The 19,263-nt window shown below is 40.6% G+C and overlaps 3 protein-coding genes across 3 annotated transcripts; 2 read left to right on the top strand and 1 right to left on the bottom strand.

The window, feature by feature from the left end:
- Positions 1-234: 234 nt before the first annotated feature.
- snrpd1 (small nuclear ribonucleoprotein D1 polypeptide) lies at positions 235-4,064 on the top strand. The gene is made up of 4 exons (XM_034124187.1): positions 235-419; positions 1,097-1,173; positions 2,148-2,339; positions 3,829-4,064. The coding sequence occupies exons 1-4, from the start codon at positions 406-408 to the stop codon at positions 3,906-3,908; spliced, it is 363 nt and encodes a 120-aa protein (XP_033980078.1). The 5' UTR covers positions 235-405; the 3' UTR covers positions 3,909-4,064.
- Positions 4,065-4,798: 734 nt separating this feature from the next.
- ggcta (gamma-glutamylcyclotransferase a) lies at positions 4,799-7,965 on the top strand. Its single transcript, XM_034124846.1, has 4 exons — positions 4,799-5,164; positions 5,998-6,143; positions 6,230-6,362; positions 6,995-7,965. The coding sequence occupies exons 1-4, from the start codon at positions 5,048-5,050 to the stop codon at positions 7,118-7,120; spliced, it is 522 nt and encodes a 173-aa protein (XP_033980737.1). The 5' UTR covers positions 4,799-5,047; the 3' UTR covers positions 7,121-7,965.
- adnp2b (ADNP homeobox 2b) lies at positions 7,779-18,749 on the bottom strand. The gene is made up of 4 exons (XM_034124845.1): positions 18,446-18,749; positions 17,215-17,337; positions 11,752-11,856; positions 7,779-11,541 (listed from the first exon to the last, which is right to left on the bottom strand). The coding sequence occupies exons 2-4, from the start codon at positions 17,320-17,322 to the stop codon at positions 8,803-8,805; spliced, it is 2,952 nt and encodes a 983-aa protein (XP_033980736.1). The 5' UTR covers positions 17,323-17,337; positions 18,446-18,749; the 3' UTR covers positions 7,779-8,802.
- Positions 18,750-19,263: the final 514 nt, after the last annotated feature.

Here is a 19,263-nt window from a genome sequence, read left to right as displayed (position 1 = left end):
TGGTGATTTTTTTGTTTTTTAGTCATTTATATATTTCACCTACAGCGCGTAGGTCTGGAGGTTTTAAAGCTAAAGCAAATATAGCTGTATTGTATAAAAGCATGTTTCAGGATTTAATTCACATAATGAGAAATTATTTCCAAGTGAAACTAGGATAAAGTTTAACTTGAAACTTGTTTAAAAAAAACCCTCCTTATTCCATGGTTTTCATGATGTTCTCTCCTCCACCGTCACGCGGCGCTGTTGTTTTCTCTTGCAGTTTCCACCTTCGCTGTCGCTCTTGTGATGACGTCGTATCAGCGCGCCTGAAACGTAACGCATACAACAGCGGCGGCCTGTGTTTTCACTCGACTGCTGTAATTTTTACCTTTTGTGGAGGATTTGTCTCTACAGTCCATCACAATCATGAAACTCGTCAGGTAAGTGATCGTGAAAAATATCTGTTTATCTAATGCTGTGATGAGAGGCGATGAAAGCGAAGCGGAGCTGGCGGATGGAGGAAGATAGATGTTTAACTGAGATCAGGCGGGAAGAAGAAGAGAGCCGAATGAATGGAGGTTCTTTGGTGTTCAATGACTGCTGGCTCTACAATAAACTCACTCAAAATACACACTCACAAGCGTAGTGTTTAACTAACTAGTCAAACGTGCATTTAAATGTGAAACCCTGCAGGTATCATAGCAACAATATTTACTAATTAACTTTATCAGACAGCGACATAAAGGTTAGCTTGTGTTAGCTCACAGGCCCGGACTGTATTTGTTTGCAAAGTTATAGTTTAATGCATTCACTGATATTATTTTTGAAAGCGTAGCCAAAGTCAACAATGCATTTAGTTTGTTAATGTTACTTATCTAAGAAAAGGAGTGGATTTGCAGTGTGAATCTCACCCTGCAGAGTACTTTTGTTTTGGTGCTGAATGCTACACAGCCAGTGGCTAACTTTGGCTAGTTACTGTAGCTAACTTCAGGCTAGTCTTTTGTTTAACACGATGTATAACGGTGAATTAACATAAATCTTAAACAAAAGAGAAAGGGCAATGTTCAACTTAAAGGTCTGTGTTCACACTGTAATCTTGTTTTATTGTTACTCGCAGGTTTTTGATGAAACTCAGCCATGAGACGGTCACCATTGAACTGAAGAATGGCACCCAGGTCCATGGCACAATCACAGGTAAGATCCATCTGCTGCTTTATTACAATGTGTTAAATATTAACACATTGTTAATGTATACATTGAAAGACGACCATGAAACTTGTGTTTTTTCACATTTTGAACCTGCAGTCAAATATGTTATTAACGTCATGACACAATTTAAGACTAATTTGATCCATTGTTCTCCCACAGGTTACAATACATATAAAACCAGTACCCAATTAATTAGGATTACCTCCCCTAAATTAATGCACGGCAATCCAACAGTGCTTCTTTACATCGTACCTCCGTTGAAGCTTTATTTTGTAGTTGTTGTAACTGCTTTAAAAGGGCCTGGTTGAACTTAAAACACCCCCAACATGATCATTTGTATATCAACTACGGAAATGTGTAAGCTTGAATTCTTGAAAACAAACTTTTAAACATGTCTTAACAGTAAGTTAACAAAGAAAGTTAAATGAAAAATGGCCATGCTATAAAAGCTTAACTATATCAAAACAACCTTTTTCAAATGCTCACACAACCTGTGCAGTATGATCTAATTTCATTACTTCGCAAATGCATGTAGTCTTACTAAATTGTACTTCTTGAAACGCATCTGCTTAAACTGTACTTTCTGTGATGTTTATCACGCCTTTACAAGTGTGAGACGTGTTTTAAAGATAGTTTTGCTGTTGATAAACAGGCACTCATTTACTTAAGTTGATTTAAGAATCTTCCCCAAGGTTTAATTCTTTGTTCACTGCGGAACCATGCACACTTTCCTCTCGAATTCAAGGTAGCACAGAGGGAATTATTAAGGAACAAATGGTTGTTTTTAAACTACTTAAAGCTGTTGGATTGTTATTACAATATATGCTTCTACAGTTGTACTCTGATTATCACTTTATGGTTTCATGTAGTACTTTCCTCTCGGTTTTGTAAATAAGAATGGGTGTTGACTTGTCCATGTTAACTTCAAGGTTTGTTTTCTTTCTTTTGCCCCATTTTAGGTGTCGATGTGAGCATGAACACCCACCTGAAGGCGGTTAAAATGACCCTGAAAAACAGGGAGCCCACTCAGCTGGAGTCGCTGAGTATCCGTGGCAACAACATTCGCTACTTCATCCTTCCCGACAGCCTCCCACTGGACACCTTGCTGGTTGACATCGAGCCTAAAGTCAAGTCAAAGAAGAGAGAAGCAGGTGAGAAATGTGGAAACATTGAGGTGTTCAGACGAGAGATGGAGCATTATGTGTGGCCTCATCTTGTATTCATATTGTTCCTGAGCATTGGGGGTGTTAAAGTTAAAGGACATGTCTACAGATGGATTTGCAAAGGACCAACGTTTCTATACATTCAGACTTTTCTGTGGGTGTGTTTGGGCTTAAACCAGTTTGATTTTTTTGCAGGCAGACTAACTCAGCATTTGTCTTTCTATAAATAAATAAAACAGCCTTCATCAGCAACCTGTGTCAGTGTTAAATCCAACTTGTATAGCATTATAAATGAGCAAGATGTCAACATGATTGATAATAAACATGACCAACCATGCCACTAGCCTAGGGTAACATTTTTAATGCCGGTCCTCTGTGTGACAAAATATCAAACCTGTTTTCCTGAAACTGTCTCAGGGCTTCTTAACATTTATTTAAAAAAAAAAAAAAAAAAAAACTGAATGTGTCATACCAGCCTAACAGGAAGAAACTCAGCTAACTGACGATGCGAACCATTTTTACCGAAACAAAACATAACTCTCACAAGAGGCTTCTAAATGAGCCCTTAGCGAAAACGGGCTAATGCTACTTCCGGTCATAACTAGCAAAAACGATCTTTTATACTTCATATTATCTGCACAAACGACATATCATCTGAAAGCTGAGATTCCACAGATGCCATTGGTATAAGTCTTATGACTGCACGGCCAGAACTCACTGAGCTAGCAGCCAGAACAGAGCAAGAAAACAAGAAACAAGACTTTTCTACATCCAACTCACAGGTTTATTATTGCTTTGAGAAAAAAAGATTATTCATTTACCCCTTTTAGAAGTGAAGATATAGTCATTTGTTCTGGGCATGTCATTTTCGAGCCCGAGACCTGAAAAACAGGCTTGGGGCTTAACAGGTTAAAATTGCAACAGACCAGCCCCACCCATCGTGTAATCTGACTGAGCGATTTCTCAATCTTTCTATTGAAATATTGATGTACAGACCTTAATTACCCACAGCTGATCTCCTTTAAATGTTGACCTAAGCAATGAGTCTTTGTCATTATTCTTTGGCGAACATCCATTTTATTTTTTGCTTGACTGCTCTCTGGTTAGTGAGTACTTCATTGGTTCCTAAGAAACTGGAATAATGAAATCCTAAACATTTTTTTGATGTGAAAATGCTCCATTTGGTGGCATTTTCGTCCTAAACATAGTTAAGACAGACGTGACACATTTATTTATGATATTTTAAGCAGGTGTTCTGAAATGGATGAAGATCTATTTTGAATTTGCTTGTTTAAGTTGTCTGGCTTATTTGTGTTTTGGTTGCTTGTCTCTCGCAAACTCTTCCCTCAGCTTCAGACCTAACATATTTTGTATACGAAATGGACTTGATAATCAGTATGTGATTCCTATACTGCTATCCTTACAAGTTGGTGAATGTTTGACACATGTGTTTGACCCTCCTGTGTGTTCTCCTCAGTGGCCGGACGGGGAGGAAGAGGCAGAGGAAGAGGCCGCGGCAGAGGAAGAGGAAGAGGCCGGGGCGGCCCGAGGAGATGATCACCTGGCTTTACGTCTGCTGGCCCCCACCCCTCTGTTTGTACAGGAATCTTTTTTTTTTCCAGAAGAAACATTTTGTGAATTTCCATGTGTTTTTTTGTTTTGTTTTTTGTTCCTTATTTTGTACATTAAAATCCTTGAGGAGGATAAACCTGACTCTGTGTGTCATTGCAGCGTTTGCAGCAGGGGTTATTTTGGTTTGTCATTCGATTTGTTTACGAAAAATTATGTTTTCATTACACTGAATAAAGTACCTTTGCATTCAAATGAGTATTCATCTCGTGAAGATCAGAGAAAAGAAATTCTACACTAACTGAAATGATCCACATGTTGAGTTTGTACCCTTACAAGCTGAATTGCTTATGGCTTATCTGTACTCATAAGAATGCAGCACCGTTTTTGTATTAAATCAAATCTAAACCTTTTGGGGGTAACTTGTAAGTTTGAATATCAGAATCAAGTGTTTTTCCATGTACGTTTACACATACAAGGAATTTGGATTGGTGTATGGTGGTGCAAACACAAGGAAATAAGTTGTAAGAAGGTAAAAAATGTAACTTATGAAAATAATATACATATTTAACATGTAAAAATAATTATGTACACAAATTATAAAGAAACTACAAACCCCTAGTACAATTAATATGATAATCTGCAGTATTGTTTAAAGTGGAGGGCTGTGCGCATTTTTTTTATAGAGGTAGGGATATATAGAAATTTGCAAAAATATTAAGTGAATATTTAAGGTTATGTAGAACTTCAATTCTGAGGCTTTTTTTGTTGGTTGTCTTTGCAACAGAACATGCAGAGTACACCATCTAACCCGGAAGTAATCTATATAAGCCGGCCACCCTCAAATATATTTATATTTATTTTTGTTATGTTGCCTCTTCTGTATTTTCAAAAACGTTGTGTTATAGTTAAAATGGGTAAAAGGCTTTCCGGGTTAATAAATATCTCGTTTCAGTCTAAATAGCGCCGCTACAGCCCGCTCACAAACCCGTCAGTCAGCATGACGGCGGCGAGGGGAGCAGTAACCCTGAGGGACAGCGTTTGAAAACCGACGTAATTTTAACAAATATCACGTTTTAACTTAACTTCTGTCTCACCGAGCCGGTGGGAACCAACGGATAAAAACGATGTCCGTTATTAAAACTGGTCGCTTTATGTATTTCGCTTTTGGAAGTAATTTGTTGAAGGAGAGATTGCAACTGGCCAACCCAACGGCAATATTCTGCTCTACCGGGCGACTCAAGGTAAAAAAAACAAACACATTTATCAACATTACCAATACCGTGTTCAAGTAATGTGGGAATTGGCCAATTCAGTAGGTCGTTAAGTGGTTTCGAGCTACTGTGTGTGTTCTATTCTTAAGGTGGCAATGTTTGTGCAGCAAATATGACATACACATAGCGTTCAACTATTCATTGGTTATGCTGATTAGGCTACACTTATTTACACTCGCAATAATATAAACGCTTACGAGTCTAACCCATGATAGTCGTTTATCCTATACGACATGAATGCAGCATTGACTTGTCACATGTGTTAGCTTAATGTCCGTGAATGTACCATGGGCTAAAGAGGGGACATTGAAATAAAAACTATTTAGCATGTTGTTTTAAATCATTTTAATTACTGATGGTTATTTACACAGTAAAGCCCAGTTTCTCTATAGCTAATTGGGTTTACATTTCATAGTTTGTTTACAGGTGCCCGTTTAACTCGGGACATCTCACAAAATAGTCTCATGTTAATAATGAGGGTACAACTGCCAACAACCTTACATAAAGGCCTCTTTTTCTTTTGAAAGTGACCTGATAGATTATTTCAGAATGTTCCCACATGTAAATAAGTTATTTGAACACTGTGTCCATTTTGTATTATGTGACTAGTTTTTGCATCAGCTGTAACAACGGGACATGCTGTGATTATCTACTGGGGACACTGCTGGAAACACAAACATAGCACATCTCTCTACATCACAGTGTCATAAATGCATGTTGTTCAAAATGTACAATGGCTCATCACTGTTCACAGCCTTTTGTCCTTTTACTCCTGCCCCCATCACCCCTCCCTGTGTGTGTAGGACTATAAGTTGAATTTTGGCCTGTACGAGAAATATGTGGACAACATTTGGCACGGTGGAGTGGCCACCATTGAGTCCTGTCGTGGGGCTGAGGTGTGGGGGGTCATTTGGACTTTGAGCAACGAAAACCTCCCGAGCCTGGACAAGTGAGACACTCATTAACCCAGCCTTTTTGTCAGTTAATTGTAGTGTTTTTAACTAACTAGTCTGGTTGTTCTCTTTGTGTCCTCAGACAGGAAGGGGTGAATGAAAGCTATTACTCTCCTCTTGAAGTTTCAGTAGAGACTGACAAAGGACTCCTACTGTGCAGGACTTATCAGATGAACAATTTCCACGCCTGCCCTCCCTCGCCTCAGTACAAACAGGTGTGTGCATGCAAACACAACCATTGCGCCATACAACACACTAACACAATCATTTTCACATCAATTACTCACTTTGAATTCTTGAAGAAAGGTTTGTTTTACCCCATGCCTCCGTGGTGAACAAATGATCAATTTGGGGCTGTGTTTAACATCTGATCAACTATATTATAACATCTGTTTCTCACACAACTCATGCAGTATAATCTGAATCTCATTTATTCAGGTGAATGCTCAATACTTTCCAAAGAAGATTTTTCACGAAAACCTTTCTAAATATTACACTTTTTCATAAACATTACATGCAGGGATAAGTTGCCTGAGTTGGCGTGAAACTGTAAGTGTGGACGTTTTTTTTTTAATTAAATGGTTTCAGCGAAATTAGTATATGACTGGCCCCCATTTTTTAAGTGTCCTTTGTTTACCATGGAAACATGTACCAACAACAGAGTTTTCTTTAAAAATGCAAAGTGACACAGGGTGAGTAATTGATTTACAAGAAAAGACCATTTTGGTGAAGTATTCCTTTAAGCTACAACAGCAATGAGTGACACATTCCAATTTACTTAGTGCAATGTTTTGTGACTAAATGAACATGTGTAACAGAGTGTGTCTCTGCATGTGTTTCTTATCAGGTGGTGTGTTTGGGAGCCGAACAGAACGGACTCCCGGTGGATTACCTGAAGAGGCTGCAGGCCATTGAAACCAACAACTACAGCGGCCCCTCCTTACTTGATCAAATCACAACAGTCACGAAGTAAAGATTGAACATTAACATTCTTAAAATTTGGATCAGTTTACAAATCTTCATGTTTGTAGCAGAATTGAAAACATGATAAATTACAGAATATATTTTAGGTTCCCAATTTCTCTTACTAGAAGTTTCTGGAGCTTTTGACCTGTATTTCCCAGTCTTTATTATTACCATAACCATGTAAATAATAATATCATATAAATGAAGGATTATAAATTATGACATTGCAAAAACTGTGGGATTTAATTAACCGACTGTGGACAAAGTTAGTAACTGCACCCTGAGGATTTTTGTTGAACTAATATTTCTAAGGTCAAAACTGAATCAGATATGAAAATGAATCAGCACCACAATGTGTCCAGAAGGTGGTGATGTATTCACTCTATAGTATCCTTATCTTTTATTTCCAGTTGCTGTTTTAAAAACAATTACTGTATTTTATTCAATCACAATGGAAGATAACATGTACGAAACTGGGGAAATTGGTTATATTTCAAGATTACTCAGGGTAATATTAAACACTGAGTAACAAAACACCCTTGAGACTCTCTCGTCATCCATTTTCTGTTATTCTCCTTTTGATGATCAAGGCATTGAGACGTTTTTAATGATATTCCAGGCCATTCATACACATGTTCAAACTTGTTGAATTAAACACTGTTAAATTCAAAATATGTTTTATTATAAAATTAAAATAAAAAACAATTCTCTGAATCATTTACGCAAAATGATACCACTTTATTTGTTACAACACAGTGGTCTTGGACAGAATGATAGTTTGTAACTCTCCCAACATTTTAGAGCCTCTAGGAATTATAGAAAATACACATGTAGTACAAAAAAAAAAACACCGTCAGGAGAACAGAAGATATATGGTGAACACCAACTAGCTTGTTTTATATCTCTAGGTAAATATTCCACACGTCTACGCAAGTATGTAGAATACACAATGGCACACATCTTAATTTCCTCTGACAATCAAACATAGGCCCATGCAAGTGAAATGTCCAGAGTTGTATAATAACCAAGTTACCGAGTTTTACCGAGAAAGTTTTCGAGAATTGGGTTTCAAAATTGCCATCTGCAGGAGTTGGTGAGCAAGAAACAATAGTGGGGTGTGCTGTGAACGAACAAGGAAAAAAAACAAAATGCACATGCACAAATAGGTCCAAATATGTTTTAAAAAAAAGGGTATAGTATAAAGATAAACCAAGTCCTCTTAAAAGTGTCTGCACTTAAGTCTTGTTTTAAGCAGACAAGCAATGGTGGAATTGAAACACAATTTTATACAAATGGGCATAAATAAAAGGGTGCCAATAAAAGCAGCTCCCAGGAAAAAATCAGTGCTCAACTTGAAGTCAGTAGCCATTGTTGAATAACAGATTGTAACCAGCTGCTGCAGCACAACAGTTTGACACCATTTGATCCCGGACAACTCATCTGTATCGTTATATTCTCTGCCTTTATGATGAAATTGGGATGTGGACCACTGACGACATACTGAAGTCAAACAAAGCACTACTAATGTGGGCTACATTAAGAGACGGCCCTCACTGACAGGTTACTTGTTTGTTAGATAATACATTATATGCACTGTATGTTGAGTTTCTCTAGTGACTGTCAACACAATAGGCCATCTTTAAATTATTCTGTAATTTATTATTAAGGGAAATCTGCATTAGCTGTGTTTTACATTTCCATTGGCTCCACCTCCGGTAACACATCCACATCAGTAACTTTCTCCTTTCCACTTTCAACCATCGGCTCTGGTCCATCTTCACTGTTTTCCATCTGCTCTGTTGAATCAGTGGGCGGCCGCTTTTCTGTTTCGGCGTGCGGTTGCTCTGTGGTCTCTGCCGGCTGCTGTTTGGGGATCAGGAGATTGTGCTTGGTTTTTCTCAGCTCCGTCATGTTGAATCCGAGGAAAATGGCCGCAGTGTTCCTCTTGAGGTTCTTCATGCACTTGCTGCGCCTCTTGCTGAAGCAGGCCGCCAGCTCTGCCTTGCTGATGGACAGCCTCTTGCACAGCTCGTCGCTCTCCGTTTTGGATGCGTAGGGGTTCACGTTGAAGTACTTCCCAATGAAGTCTTTGCGCTCCTCACCGTCGCGGCGGTCGGTGGCGGTGGGCTCCAACACCAGCTTCACTGTGGGGTCGATCTTAATCACAGGCTCGGGCGGGGGCAGCAACCTGTCCTGCTCTTGCTTCCTTCGCATGGCCGCCCTTTGTTCCCGCTCTCGTTTGTTTGTCTCCATGACCTCCCTCCATGCCGTCTCCAGCCTCTTCTTAGACTGCAGCTCTGCCTCCGTCTCTGGGTGCTCCGGGGCAGCAGGGGGGGCAGGGGGGGCAGGGGCGACAGCCTGAATTACACGGGCTGGAGCTATACTCTTCGTCATAGTCATCCCTTGTGGCATTTGCAGAAAGTAAACCGGATGACTGAGCTGCTGGACTTGTTTGGGCGGCTGCAATGGAGCTGCTGCGGGTTTAGGTGGCTGCGGTTGTTTTGGTGAACACCGGCACCGCTGAATGTGAAGCATCACCGCCTGCTGGGTTACCTTCCCCGTATACACACCGTTGCAGTATATGCATTTGAAAGCCTCCGTCTTTAGGATGGCATGAATGGTTGGGGCTACCAAGTGTTTTTGCTTTAGGTGCTGAAGGTGATCGGATTCATTCTGAAACTTTTCGTCGCAGAAGGGACAATACGAGCTGTTGATTTTCGCAGGTGCCGAGCAGATTTCCGGCAGGCTGCTCGGCTGCAACTTGAAGAAGATAAGGTCGAGGGAACTTGTGACGAGGGCTAGATTGACCTCGTTGTCTCCTAGCACCTCTCTAGGCGCTGTGGTGTTGACATCAAAGTAGGGGAACAGGATTCCTCCAACACCTTTAGAGTAGACTCTGTACTTCTGCCTTAGGAAATCACAGTATGCCTTGCCCGTGGGATTGTGCTGCTTCACATGCTCAGCGAGCTGCTTGATTGAAAAGAACAAAGCGGAGCAGTACAAACAGTTCAGTCCATGCAGCAGGTGTTGGAAGACGCTTTTTTCTGATAGCAGAATTTTGCATGTTAGACATTTGACAGTTTTGTCAGGCATTTTCTTCAAGAACGCTGCACGTGCCGCCACACTTTCTGACTTGATGGCTGGGGCGGATTTAGTCGTGTGGGCGACCTCTGTATGCATATCAAAGACGTTGGAGGGGAAGAGTTCGTTGCAGAGCGGACAGGTGATCCATTTCTTGGTTTGTGGTGTGGAGTTTTTCGCTTGCTCAACAGCCTTGGCGGTGGTGCTTGTGCTCTGAGAGGCAGGCTTTGCTACCTGCATGGGAGCAAAAGTATACGTGGGCATGCCGTTCATTTTGTTGCCAGTCGGGATAAGGTGACTCAGCAGGGACTCTGACGTCAGCATGGTGCCTTGCAGGGTCATTTGGTTTGCGGGTGTGTTTTGTGTCACCAGAGCAGGCTGAGTTCCAGTCTGAGCTGCCACGTTGGATTGCAGTCCGGACTGGATAAAGATTTGCTGCGTTTGTGCGGTCTGTTTCAGCGGAGCAGGAGCTATAGCCATGTTAGACATTGCTGGAAGATTGACCATATTGGATCCTTGGGGCAAAGCACTTCGGAGGGATATCGTGGCACCAGGCTGGAGCAACCCTTTAGCTTCAGCGCTAGCTAGCTGCACTAGAGCCGATGCTTGAGGGGGAAGAAAAGCTTGGTTTGTTCCGGGGGCGCAGATCAGAGTACCGTTGTTTGCAGCTGCTTGTAACTGCTGTAATGTCACCACCGTCCTGCCAGGTTGGCCGTTACTTGGGATAATCAAAGAATTATTTTTGAACATTTGAGGCTGCTGTGGTTTAGGAGCAATGTTTGGGAATGTCACAAACATGCCATTCCCGTTAGGCGTTGCTTTGGTGCTGACCGTCTTGTTCTCATGAATCAGAGCCTGCACCTGTGAGCTGACTGTATAGTGCGTTGGCTCGACCAGCATGTGATGCAACATTTGGTCGAGGTTTCCAGTGTTCACTTTGCACACCTTGCAGCAGTAGACCTTTAGCTGACTAGCCCCATTAGGGTGTAATCTGTAACCGATATACTGTTCGGACAATTGGTCCAGGTGCTTGAGAATGACGTGCTTCTTCATCGTAAATATGGAGGAGCCTGGCCATCCACATCTGCGACAAGAATAGCGCTCATTTCCATGTTTGGCAGCTGGAGGGGCCTCCTTCTGCGGTTTCATACAGGTGGAATGGAAGTACTGCATGTGTCTCATGACTACCTGGGGGTGTGCGATGAAGATGCACTTGGAACAAGGTGCCAGCGTACAAAAGGACTGCAGATATACATGGCAGCGACTGATGTGGCTCCTGAAGTTGTAGAGGTTTCGTGACGAGTACTTGCATACGCTACAGCACATAGTTTGAGATCGATAAGGCCACTGAATAAAAAAGAAAAAGGAACAGTTCAAATGTGCGCAGTGTATCCTAAGCGTTCATAACATTTATATTGTGCTACACAACAAAGCAATATGAAAAGACTACGCTCCTCTTTCATAAGACAACATGATTCTCAACAGGTATGGGTTCACTAACAAGTCAGTATTTAATAATCAGTCTAGTTAACAATCATCCAAACGTGTCATATTCACCTTTTTCTGTGGTTTAAGATTGTATCCGTCTGTGACATCAACCCAATCAGTTTCCTGATAGACCTCCTCCTCATCCGAGTCTCTCTCAGTGTTTTCATCGAGATCCTGCACAGCAAGAACACACAAAAGAATGTTAATGTAAAATAAGTCTATTCAAAGTCATACATGGGAAGCCGATGTAAAATAAACAAGGCCATACGGTTTAAACAATAGCAAGGCATCATAAAATGAATCAATAATAATTGTTGCACCATTTTACTTTTGTAATCCTTTGCTGAGTTAGCAGTATTTGTTCCCATCTTCAATTTGTATTTATATCATCCATAGTAATAATTCTCCCTTTTTGAGAAGGCTGTACTGTAAATGACCTTATGTTCGCATTACTTCAATATTTTGTATTATTACCCCTTATTAGCACATAGTCTATTGTCACAGCTCTCTAAGGTAGTTGTGTTAGTGACTAGACATTCACTTTATTGCTGAGTTTTTATTATGATGTTTCTACTCTTGTGTGTTTACATTTCCCTCAGTATCAGTGGCATATATATATAATTGCAAGGTTATAATGTGTATCCTAAACGAATGTTATAACATTAACAAGATTTCCATGAAAGTTATAATGTTCAGTTTTTGTTGAAACTCATTCAATTGTACGATTACTTAAGAGTATGTTTTACACTCTTTTGCATGCTGAGATGTTCAATATTTTGTATTTATTTCAAGGAGTTTAGAGTACAAATTGAAAAGTAGCCAAAATTACTTTTAAATGTAATAAAGACTGCTCTAAAACAGCTCGAACTATATCTGCATAAAAAGGTGGGTTTTACTTTAATTATACTGGTACTTTTAGGTAAATGTACCTATTAAACTGATAACTGACTGCATGTTTCACAAATTAAATACAAATAGGTGAAGCAGCTAAAATCCTGTTAATCCAACACTGCCATGAAGCAGTCATGCTCATTTATTTGCAGAATAATCCGCAGAAAATCTCTGAAACGAGACATGACATCATATTGCCCAACCTCACTTGTTGCCATAACAACCAAAGACCAAAAACCCTGTGAATGGCGCTCCTCCAACGGGACCATCATCATCATCCTCCAACTCAAACCTGATTGTTACACGCTTTGAAATGTCTGTTACAATGTTTACACCCCAATCAAGGAAACACAATTCCCAATAAAATAAACTACATCGACTTAAACTGTGAATCACATTACACACGGTTTTAAAGGATCATTATAACAATATGAATATAGAAGATAGAAATTAGGAATATGAAAGCACATTTATCAAGCAACACTGAGACCATACATTAACACATGGAGGTAACAATGCAAACTAGAGAATGCAATTCCTGAAGAAATGCTTTATGCTGAAAAACTGACGCTGAATTGCTATGCTGAAATGTAATGTGTAAGAAGAAAGTGAAGAATTTAGATTGAAATGATACATGAACACTGGGGGCTTGAATGTGTGATGAGAGAAGAAAATAAAATAAAAAGGCTTGGAAAAGCAGCAGAATATTTGAACTGCAAACTTTTGAACTAACTTGATGGCGAATGATCTGTCGCCATGGCAACGGCATTTGATGACACCCCATAATACGCTTAGATGTGTTGATGGCTGCATCGTTACCAAACCTGTGAAGTTTTGGGCCATTTCGAGCATTTGAACTGAAGTTGTGAGAGCATTGTGTTGCCATGGCAACGGCATTTGAAGAAACCCCATAATTGACGTAGAGCTGTTGAGGGCTGGACCGGTGGTATACAAGCGAAGTTTGGGGGACAATCGGACCGTGTCCATTGGACTTACAGCGACATCGTGCTTCATGGCGAGTGGTCTGTCGCCATGGCAACGGCATTTGATGACACCCCATAATACGCTTATGCTGCGTTCACACCGGACGCGATGCGATGTTTGGGGGCGGCGCGATTACATGTAAAGTCAATGCAGAGACGCGGACAGACGCGAATTCGCTCCGACGGCGCGCATGAAGCGGTGGACGCGGCGCGAATCACGCGATTGAACGGTGCCGCGAGAGTTCAATTTTTTAAACTCGAGCGTCAAATTCACGTGACTCGTTCTTGCGGAAGCCAATCAGCGGTGAGGATCTCAGCCTGCCGTCACTGACGTTCAACCACACAACATCATCCGTTAGCTGTTAGTTAGCACACAGAGCTCACAGCTCCTCATATCTGTGCAGAAACTGGACAAAAGTTAAACAAGTACAAACCACAGACTGTCTGTGCCATGGCGAATACAGTCGCTGGTTTATTTATGTCTGTAGGCCGTTGTTATGAGTGTGGAATGAGCATATACACCGTTAGCTTAGCCTGGTCGACCCGATCTTCATTCAGAAAACAAGCATTTTAAAAGATTTTTCGCCTGCCGTCTTGTCTGCAGACTTGTCAAGCATTAATTCATGGTTTTTACTAACCGGTATCAGTATGTTGTAACTTCGGCATCATTTAGAAACGTGTATTACAATTTAATCACTGTAAAATATGTTCATTTTGTTGTAGTTGTAGCTCCCGAGCCAGCGCGTCTTGTTTGAATGATGCAAGTAAACACAGCTGGCAGCCGCGGTGAAACTCCAGCGTTTAGAGCGATGCGATAGGAGCGATTAGAGCGAAGCGAATATTCGCATCGCGTCCGGTGTGAACGCAGCATTAGATGCGTTGATGGCTGCATCGTTACCAAACCTGTCAATGTGACATCATCGTGTTCCATGACACAGGTGTTTATATTTGAGCCAACGACGACAGCTGTGTATCACCAATAATGTATAAAATAGGTGGAACATGTTGAAGTCAGTATGAAGTCTCCATCAGACAGAAAAGAATAGGCTCAGACAGTCTGTTAAACTCCAGTGACCACGTCGTTAGCTCAAACACGAACACCTGTGTGTTATGACATCATCGTGTTCCATGACACAGGTGTTTATATTTGAGCTAACGAGGTGTGCAGAGATCAAAGGTTTCCATTGTTCTGAATGAGAGATAAACCTCTTACATGTGAACGTTTTGTCGAAGAACCGTAACAGATATCTGTGAAATTTCAAAACGTGAAGCATGTCAAGGAAGTTGAGTATCTGGAGTGGAGTGCACCAGCTGGGCGTAAGCTGGTCGTAACTCTACGTCCGACGTAGAACCGAAGGTTAAGACCAAACTAAAGTTATGACTAGTGCACCACTTAGACTTAAGCCCTGTATGCGTTGCGCCCGGGTGTAACTTTTACGCCTAGTATGGAGCAGGCGTAAATCAGAAAGACAGACTAGTATCCATAGTAACGTAAAACAGGCAAGAAGGATATTAACGATGGCAGGGCGTCTTGTTTACAGGTTTAACAATGAAAGGGCATTAAGAAGAGAAAGAGTCGTCCGTGATCGAACAAACCCACTGGACATCTATTCAGACAGTGAACTGATAGAGAGGTTTCGTTTCGGCAGACAATCCCTTTTTGATTTAATCGAGGAGATCTCCCCTCAGCTTTTTTTTGTAGGTTTCACTGCCTCCACAGTGAAATGCGAATGCACCCTGAGCGCGTCTGCGTGATCATTGCTGCCACTGCGGTGCTGCACAACATCTGTGTGAAAAAGAGAATCCCCCTTCCGATGCAAGGAGAATTGGTACTGGAGGCGGATGAGAACCCTGTGGCTCCTGCTGGCATCCGTGAAGATATCGGTGGACGACTTACCCGCAATCATATAATAAACAACCTATAGACCTATATATTTGTAATATGAACGCTGTTTTTTTGCAATTGCATTTCAATAAGCTCCCATTGTGACCACATATTTTCATTAGGTCTATTTTATTCAAAGAACACACACAAGAACATTAAATAACAACATTTTGGAGAACTGTTAACATGAAATTGAGATAAAAAACAAGTACAACAGATATGATTACAGAATGGTGAACACATTGTCTTCTTCAGTGATTATTTGATTATTAAGAATTATAATTTGGAGTCTCAATTTCTCCTTCTCCAGCTCATTTTTCTCGTGTTCCGCTCTCAATTTTACGGTCTCCACCTCCACACGAACGATTTCTTTCTCCGTCAGTTCCCGCTGTAGCTCTGACAAATCCCTCTTTCTCTTTCGGGGTGTGGCCATTTGGGATTCCTCTTGAGTCATCGCTGATGCTGTGGGTGTGGGAATTCCCTCTTCTCTGCGGTCCAAAATTATATAGACGTGTGTTGCTTGGCAACAATTACTGTTTCGCGTGTATTCACGTGGACGCGCATCTTAAGACCAGGCGCAGCTACGACCGAGACTAGTCAGGTTTGGTGCACTCGGTGTAAATTCTAATCACTAAGTCGGACGTAGCTAAGCCTGACGTTAGAGTCAAGACCTACTTTTTTACGCCCAGCTGGTGCACTCCACTCCTGAAGTGTAATTTGTGTGTATAATAATGTGGCCTTTTTGGCAGTTTAACTAAAGGTGTGCGGCTGCTACCGTGAGGAAATATCAGCCTGAAATTACAATGGGCTTTAATGGAGACCTGTTGAACGTTTTTGTCACTTCATGCCCTCAAGAGGCATTTTGTTTAATTATTTTTTGCTTAATTATTTGTCATTTTTCAAGCTACGAGATGTTTTCCTACGTTTGTCATGACAAATTATGTCTCAGGAATGTAGGGTTTGGGAATTATGGCAGTTTTAAAAAAAATATGAAGGCAAATTTCAAGATTTCCTCCACTCTAGCTGTGACATCACGCACTCTAGTTAATGTTAAAATCTGAAGAAAGCCTCTTTACCAAGGTCTGAACAATGTTTAATATCTTGTGTTACACGAATAATGTCAGAAAGATGTGTAACATTTGAAAGTTGGAATGAGGTTTCTGAGTGAAAGTATGAATGAACAGTTAGCAGTTGAAGTCGCATGAAGATTTGTTGAAGTCTGAAGAATTTCTCCATTGACTTCAATGGTTAAAAATGTGATGTATTATGGGATGTATCTCTGGAATTATGAAAGTTATGAATGATAAAAGTAATAGCCATCGATTCCCGACCGAGCTGAACGTTTTGATGTTTGAACGGAGTTTCTGCGATGTGGAATGTGGGAGGAGAAGAGGGCCAAAATAAGCCGGCAGAATAATAAACTTTTTGTCCGTAGCATAACATATAGTTGGAATGCTGTTATCAGCATTCCCACTAAATAAAAGAAATAAAGGCTAATTGAATTGAATTATATGTAGAAAAGGATGTGAAACTAATGTAAAGGAAATACCACATAGACAAACAAATAAGACTCCGATATGGGATGTGATCTCATATTAGGAAGACAGAGAGCCAATAGAATAATAATGTGCTACAAAGACTGATAAATAGCAAACAAAGATATTTCTTAAGCCAACCTTTTTTTACACGGAGTCTTCATCTGTAATTACGTATATTTAGATCTCAACAAACATTGAAAGGCTTCTAAAATTAGTTTTCCAAGATAAAACCTACCTTTAAGAACTTCTGGCAGTCTTCCAGGCCGATCTCACCCAGGATCGTTTTCACCGCCTTGCGAGCCTTTCGGATCTTACCAATATTTCCAACTGGATATTGATACATTATTCCTCACAGGCTCTGTAAAAGAAAACACGCTTCAATGTTGTGGAGCATTAACACGAATAATGATTCTAAACCCTTAACCTTATAGGAGTGTGTATTGTCATTGTAATGTTAAGCATCTCATATTGCAATTGTGCACAAAAGGAACTATATAAAGCTATGAGAAATATCACTTAATTATTTGTTTATACTATGTACCTTGAGTTAATTCAAAGTCACAAGATTTACCAGTCAAAGTCTAAATAGTAACCAGTACTTGAGTCAAATGATTTCCACTTTTTACTGCAGCCTAATGTACAATTGTAAAGATTTTGTGACTGAGAAGAATATCAAAAAATGAAATGGGATAGAATGGAAAAGGCAAACAAAGTCACTTTGCAATAATCTGGTCATTTTATATTTGCATTGTCTATCCTTACTAGCCAGCATAAATGTCAACAATCCTATCATCTTTACAAAAAGCCTAGTAAACACCTAGTGCCAGTCAACATGCATACACAAATGTTTATTTAAGTATTTCATGTGTTCTTTATATTCAAATTCATGCAGGATTAGGGCTTTGCTACATGAACAGGTTCTGATTTACTGTATTCATGTGCTACAAAGGCAGCTATTACTGCACATGGACAGCTGTATTGGCCCATTTACAGAAATGTCCATTTATGTGCCACCTACCTATAACTCTAAACTGTATAAATAGTTATTGTAAGAAGGATGAAGTAGTACAATACTAACTCCAGCATAAATATATCATCCCATTCCCTGTACTTAACGATGTTCTGCTATAAACAATGAAAACAACGGTATGTCTGCATCCTATTATATCTTCTGAATATTTACAAATACGAACCGTTACTATGCAACATCTGACTTTACATGATCAGTCTCCTTATGAATAATACATATTGGGTGATAAAAACAACTTTTGTAGCAAGTTAAAAGTGTTTGGATCAACGTTAGATCAGCTTCAAACTAGAACCTTTCCATCTGTACTCGCAGGGCTCATCGTCAGGCTGCTGTATCAAACTGAGTCACTGAGCCTCTGGCAGCACGCGCAGCTGTGCGCCGCTCACGCACTTACTTCCTACTCCAGGATGCACACAGTCTCATCACAGTTATTTACCTCGTGCGAACTGCGGTGTAGATTGACGTTAGTTGTCGCTGTGCCTCCTCCGGTAGGGCTTCCACCGGCCCTACACTGTGTGTGTTTGTGTGTTTGTGTGTGTGTGTCCGTCAGCTGCGTCTGCCACCAGCGCTGCACACTGCTCCTCATCCGAGCTGCATCCTCCGTACACACACACCGATGGGTTCACACTGTAGTGAAATAAGAAATGCGATGTTCGCGAACACCCTCCAGACCGAAGTAAGTTATATTTGGTCCAGCTTTTGTCCCTTTCTTCCCCTGTTGAGGAAAAAATGGCGCTCAAGTTCAGGATCTGACGTAGTTGTCCTGCTCATTTGCATACAGCACAAACTGTCCAATGGGAGGCTTCTCAGCATTAAAACTAAATCACTTTGTATTCTTTCACCACGACTGTCAGCCATCGTTTAATTGTGCCCAGTTGATACATTTAGTGATTCTGTTTTGAATTTCATGTAATAAATCACTTGTTAAGTCTTATTCTGTATTCTACAAGGGATAGCTAGTTTAGGGGGCGTGGCTAATGCCTTACTTCCCTACCCCCTACCGGCAGTCACGTGGTACATGAAAGAGGCTGACCAATGAGCTGTCGAGAAAATGAGCTAAATGGGTGGGGCATTGTCTGGTGACGTCATATCATGCTACTTTTTCTAGCCAATGAAATTGAACCTCCATTTTGATAGGAGAGGAAATTAGATTGACCATTGAGAAGTCTTTTAGCTAGCATTGGAGAATATTTAGGAACTTTTAATGTGTTTCACGCCTACCAAACAAAACCAACAAAAGGCTAGCTAGCGACT

The sequence above is a fragment of the Trematomus bernacchii genome, unplaced genomic scaffold (assembly GCF_902827165.1).
Source record: "Trematomus bernacchii unplaced genomic scaffold, fTreBer1.1, whole genome shotgun sequence".
In the NCBI taxonomy this organism is placed as follows: Eukaryota; Metazoa; Chordata; class Actinopteri; order Perciformes; family Nototheniidae; genus Trematomus; species Trematomus bernacchii.
Note: the sequence above shows the minus strand (reverse complement) of the source record. Positions and strands in the feature narration are given on the sequence as shown.

What these genes read in the sequence shown, in the direction of transcription:
- snrpd1 (XM_034124187.1), top strand. An exon ending in GGTCCATGGCACAATCACAG is followed by an intron (nt 1,174 to 2,147) that starts GTAAGATCCATC and finishes GCCCCATTTTAG; the next exon opens with GTGTCGATGTGAGCATGAAC. An exon ending in GTCAAAGAAGAGAGAAGCAG is followed by an intron (nt 2,340 to 3,828) that starts GTGAGAAATGTG and finishes TGTTCTCCTCAG; the next exon opens with TGGCCGGACGGGGAGGAAGA.
- ggcta (XM_034124846.1), top strand. Translation starts at nt 5,048, where the DNA reads ATGTCCGTTATTAAAACTGGTCGCTTTATGTATTTCGCTTTTGGAAGT. An exon ending in AACCTCCCGAGCCTGGACAA is followed by an intron (nt 6,144 to 6,229) that starts GTGAGACACTCA and finishes TTGTGTCCTCAG; the next exon opens with ACAGGAAGGGGTGAATGAAA. An exon ending in CCTCGCCTCAGTACAAACAG is followed by an intron (nt 6,363 to 6,994) that starts GTGTGTGCATGC and finishes GTTTCTTATCAG; the next exon opens with GTGGTGTGTTTGGGAGCCGA.
- adnp2b (XM_034124845.1), bottom strand. Translation starts at nt 17,322, where the DNA reads ATGTATCAATATCCAGTTGGAAATATTGGTAAGATCCGAAAGGCTCGC. An exon ending in ACTGCCAGAAGTTCTTAAAG is followed by an intron (nt 11,857 to 17,214) that starts GTAGGTTTTATC and finishes CTTGCTGTGCAG; the next exon opens with GATCTCGATGAAAACACTGA. An exon ending in ATCTTAAACCACAGAAAAAG is followed by an intron (nt 11,542 to 11,751) that starts GTGAATATGACA and finishes TTTTTTATTCAG; the next exon opens with TGGCCTTATCGATCTCAAAC.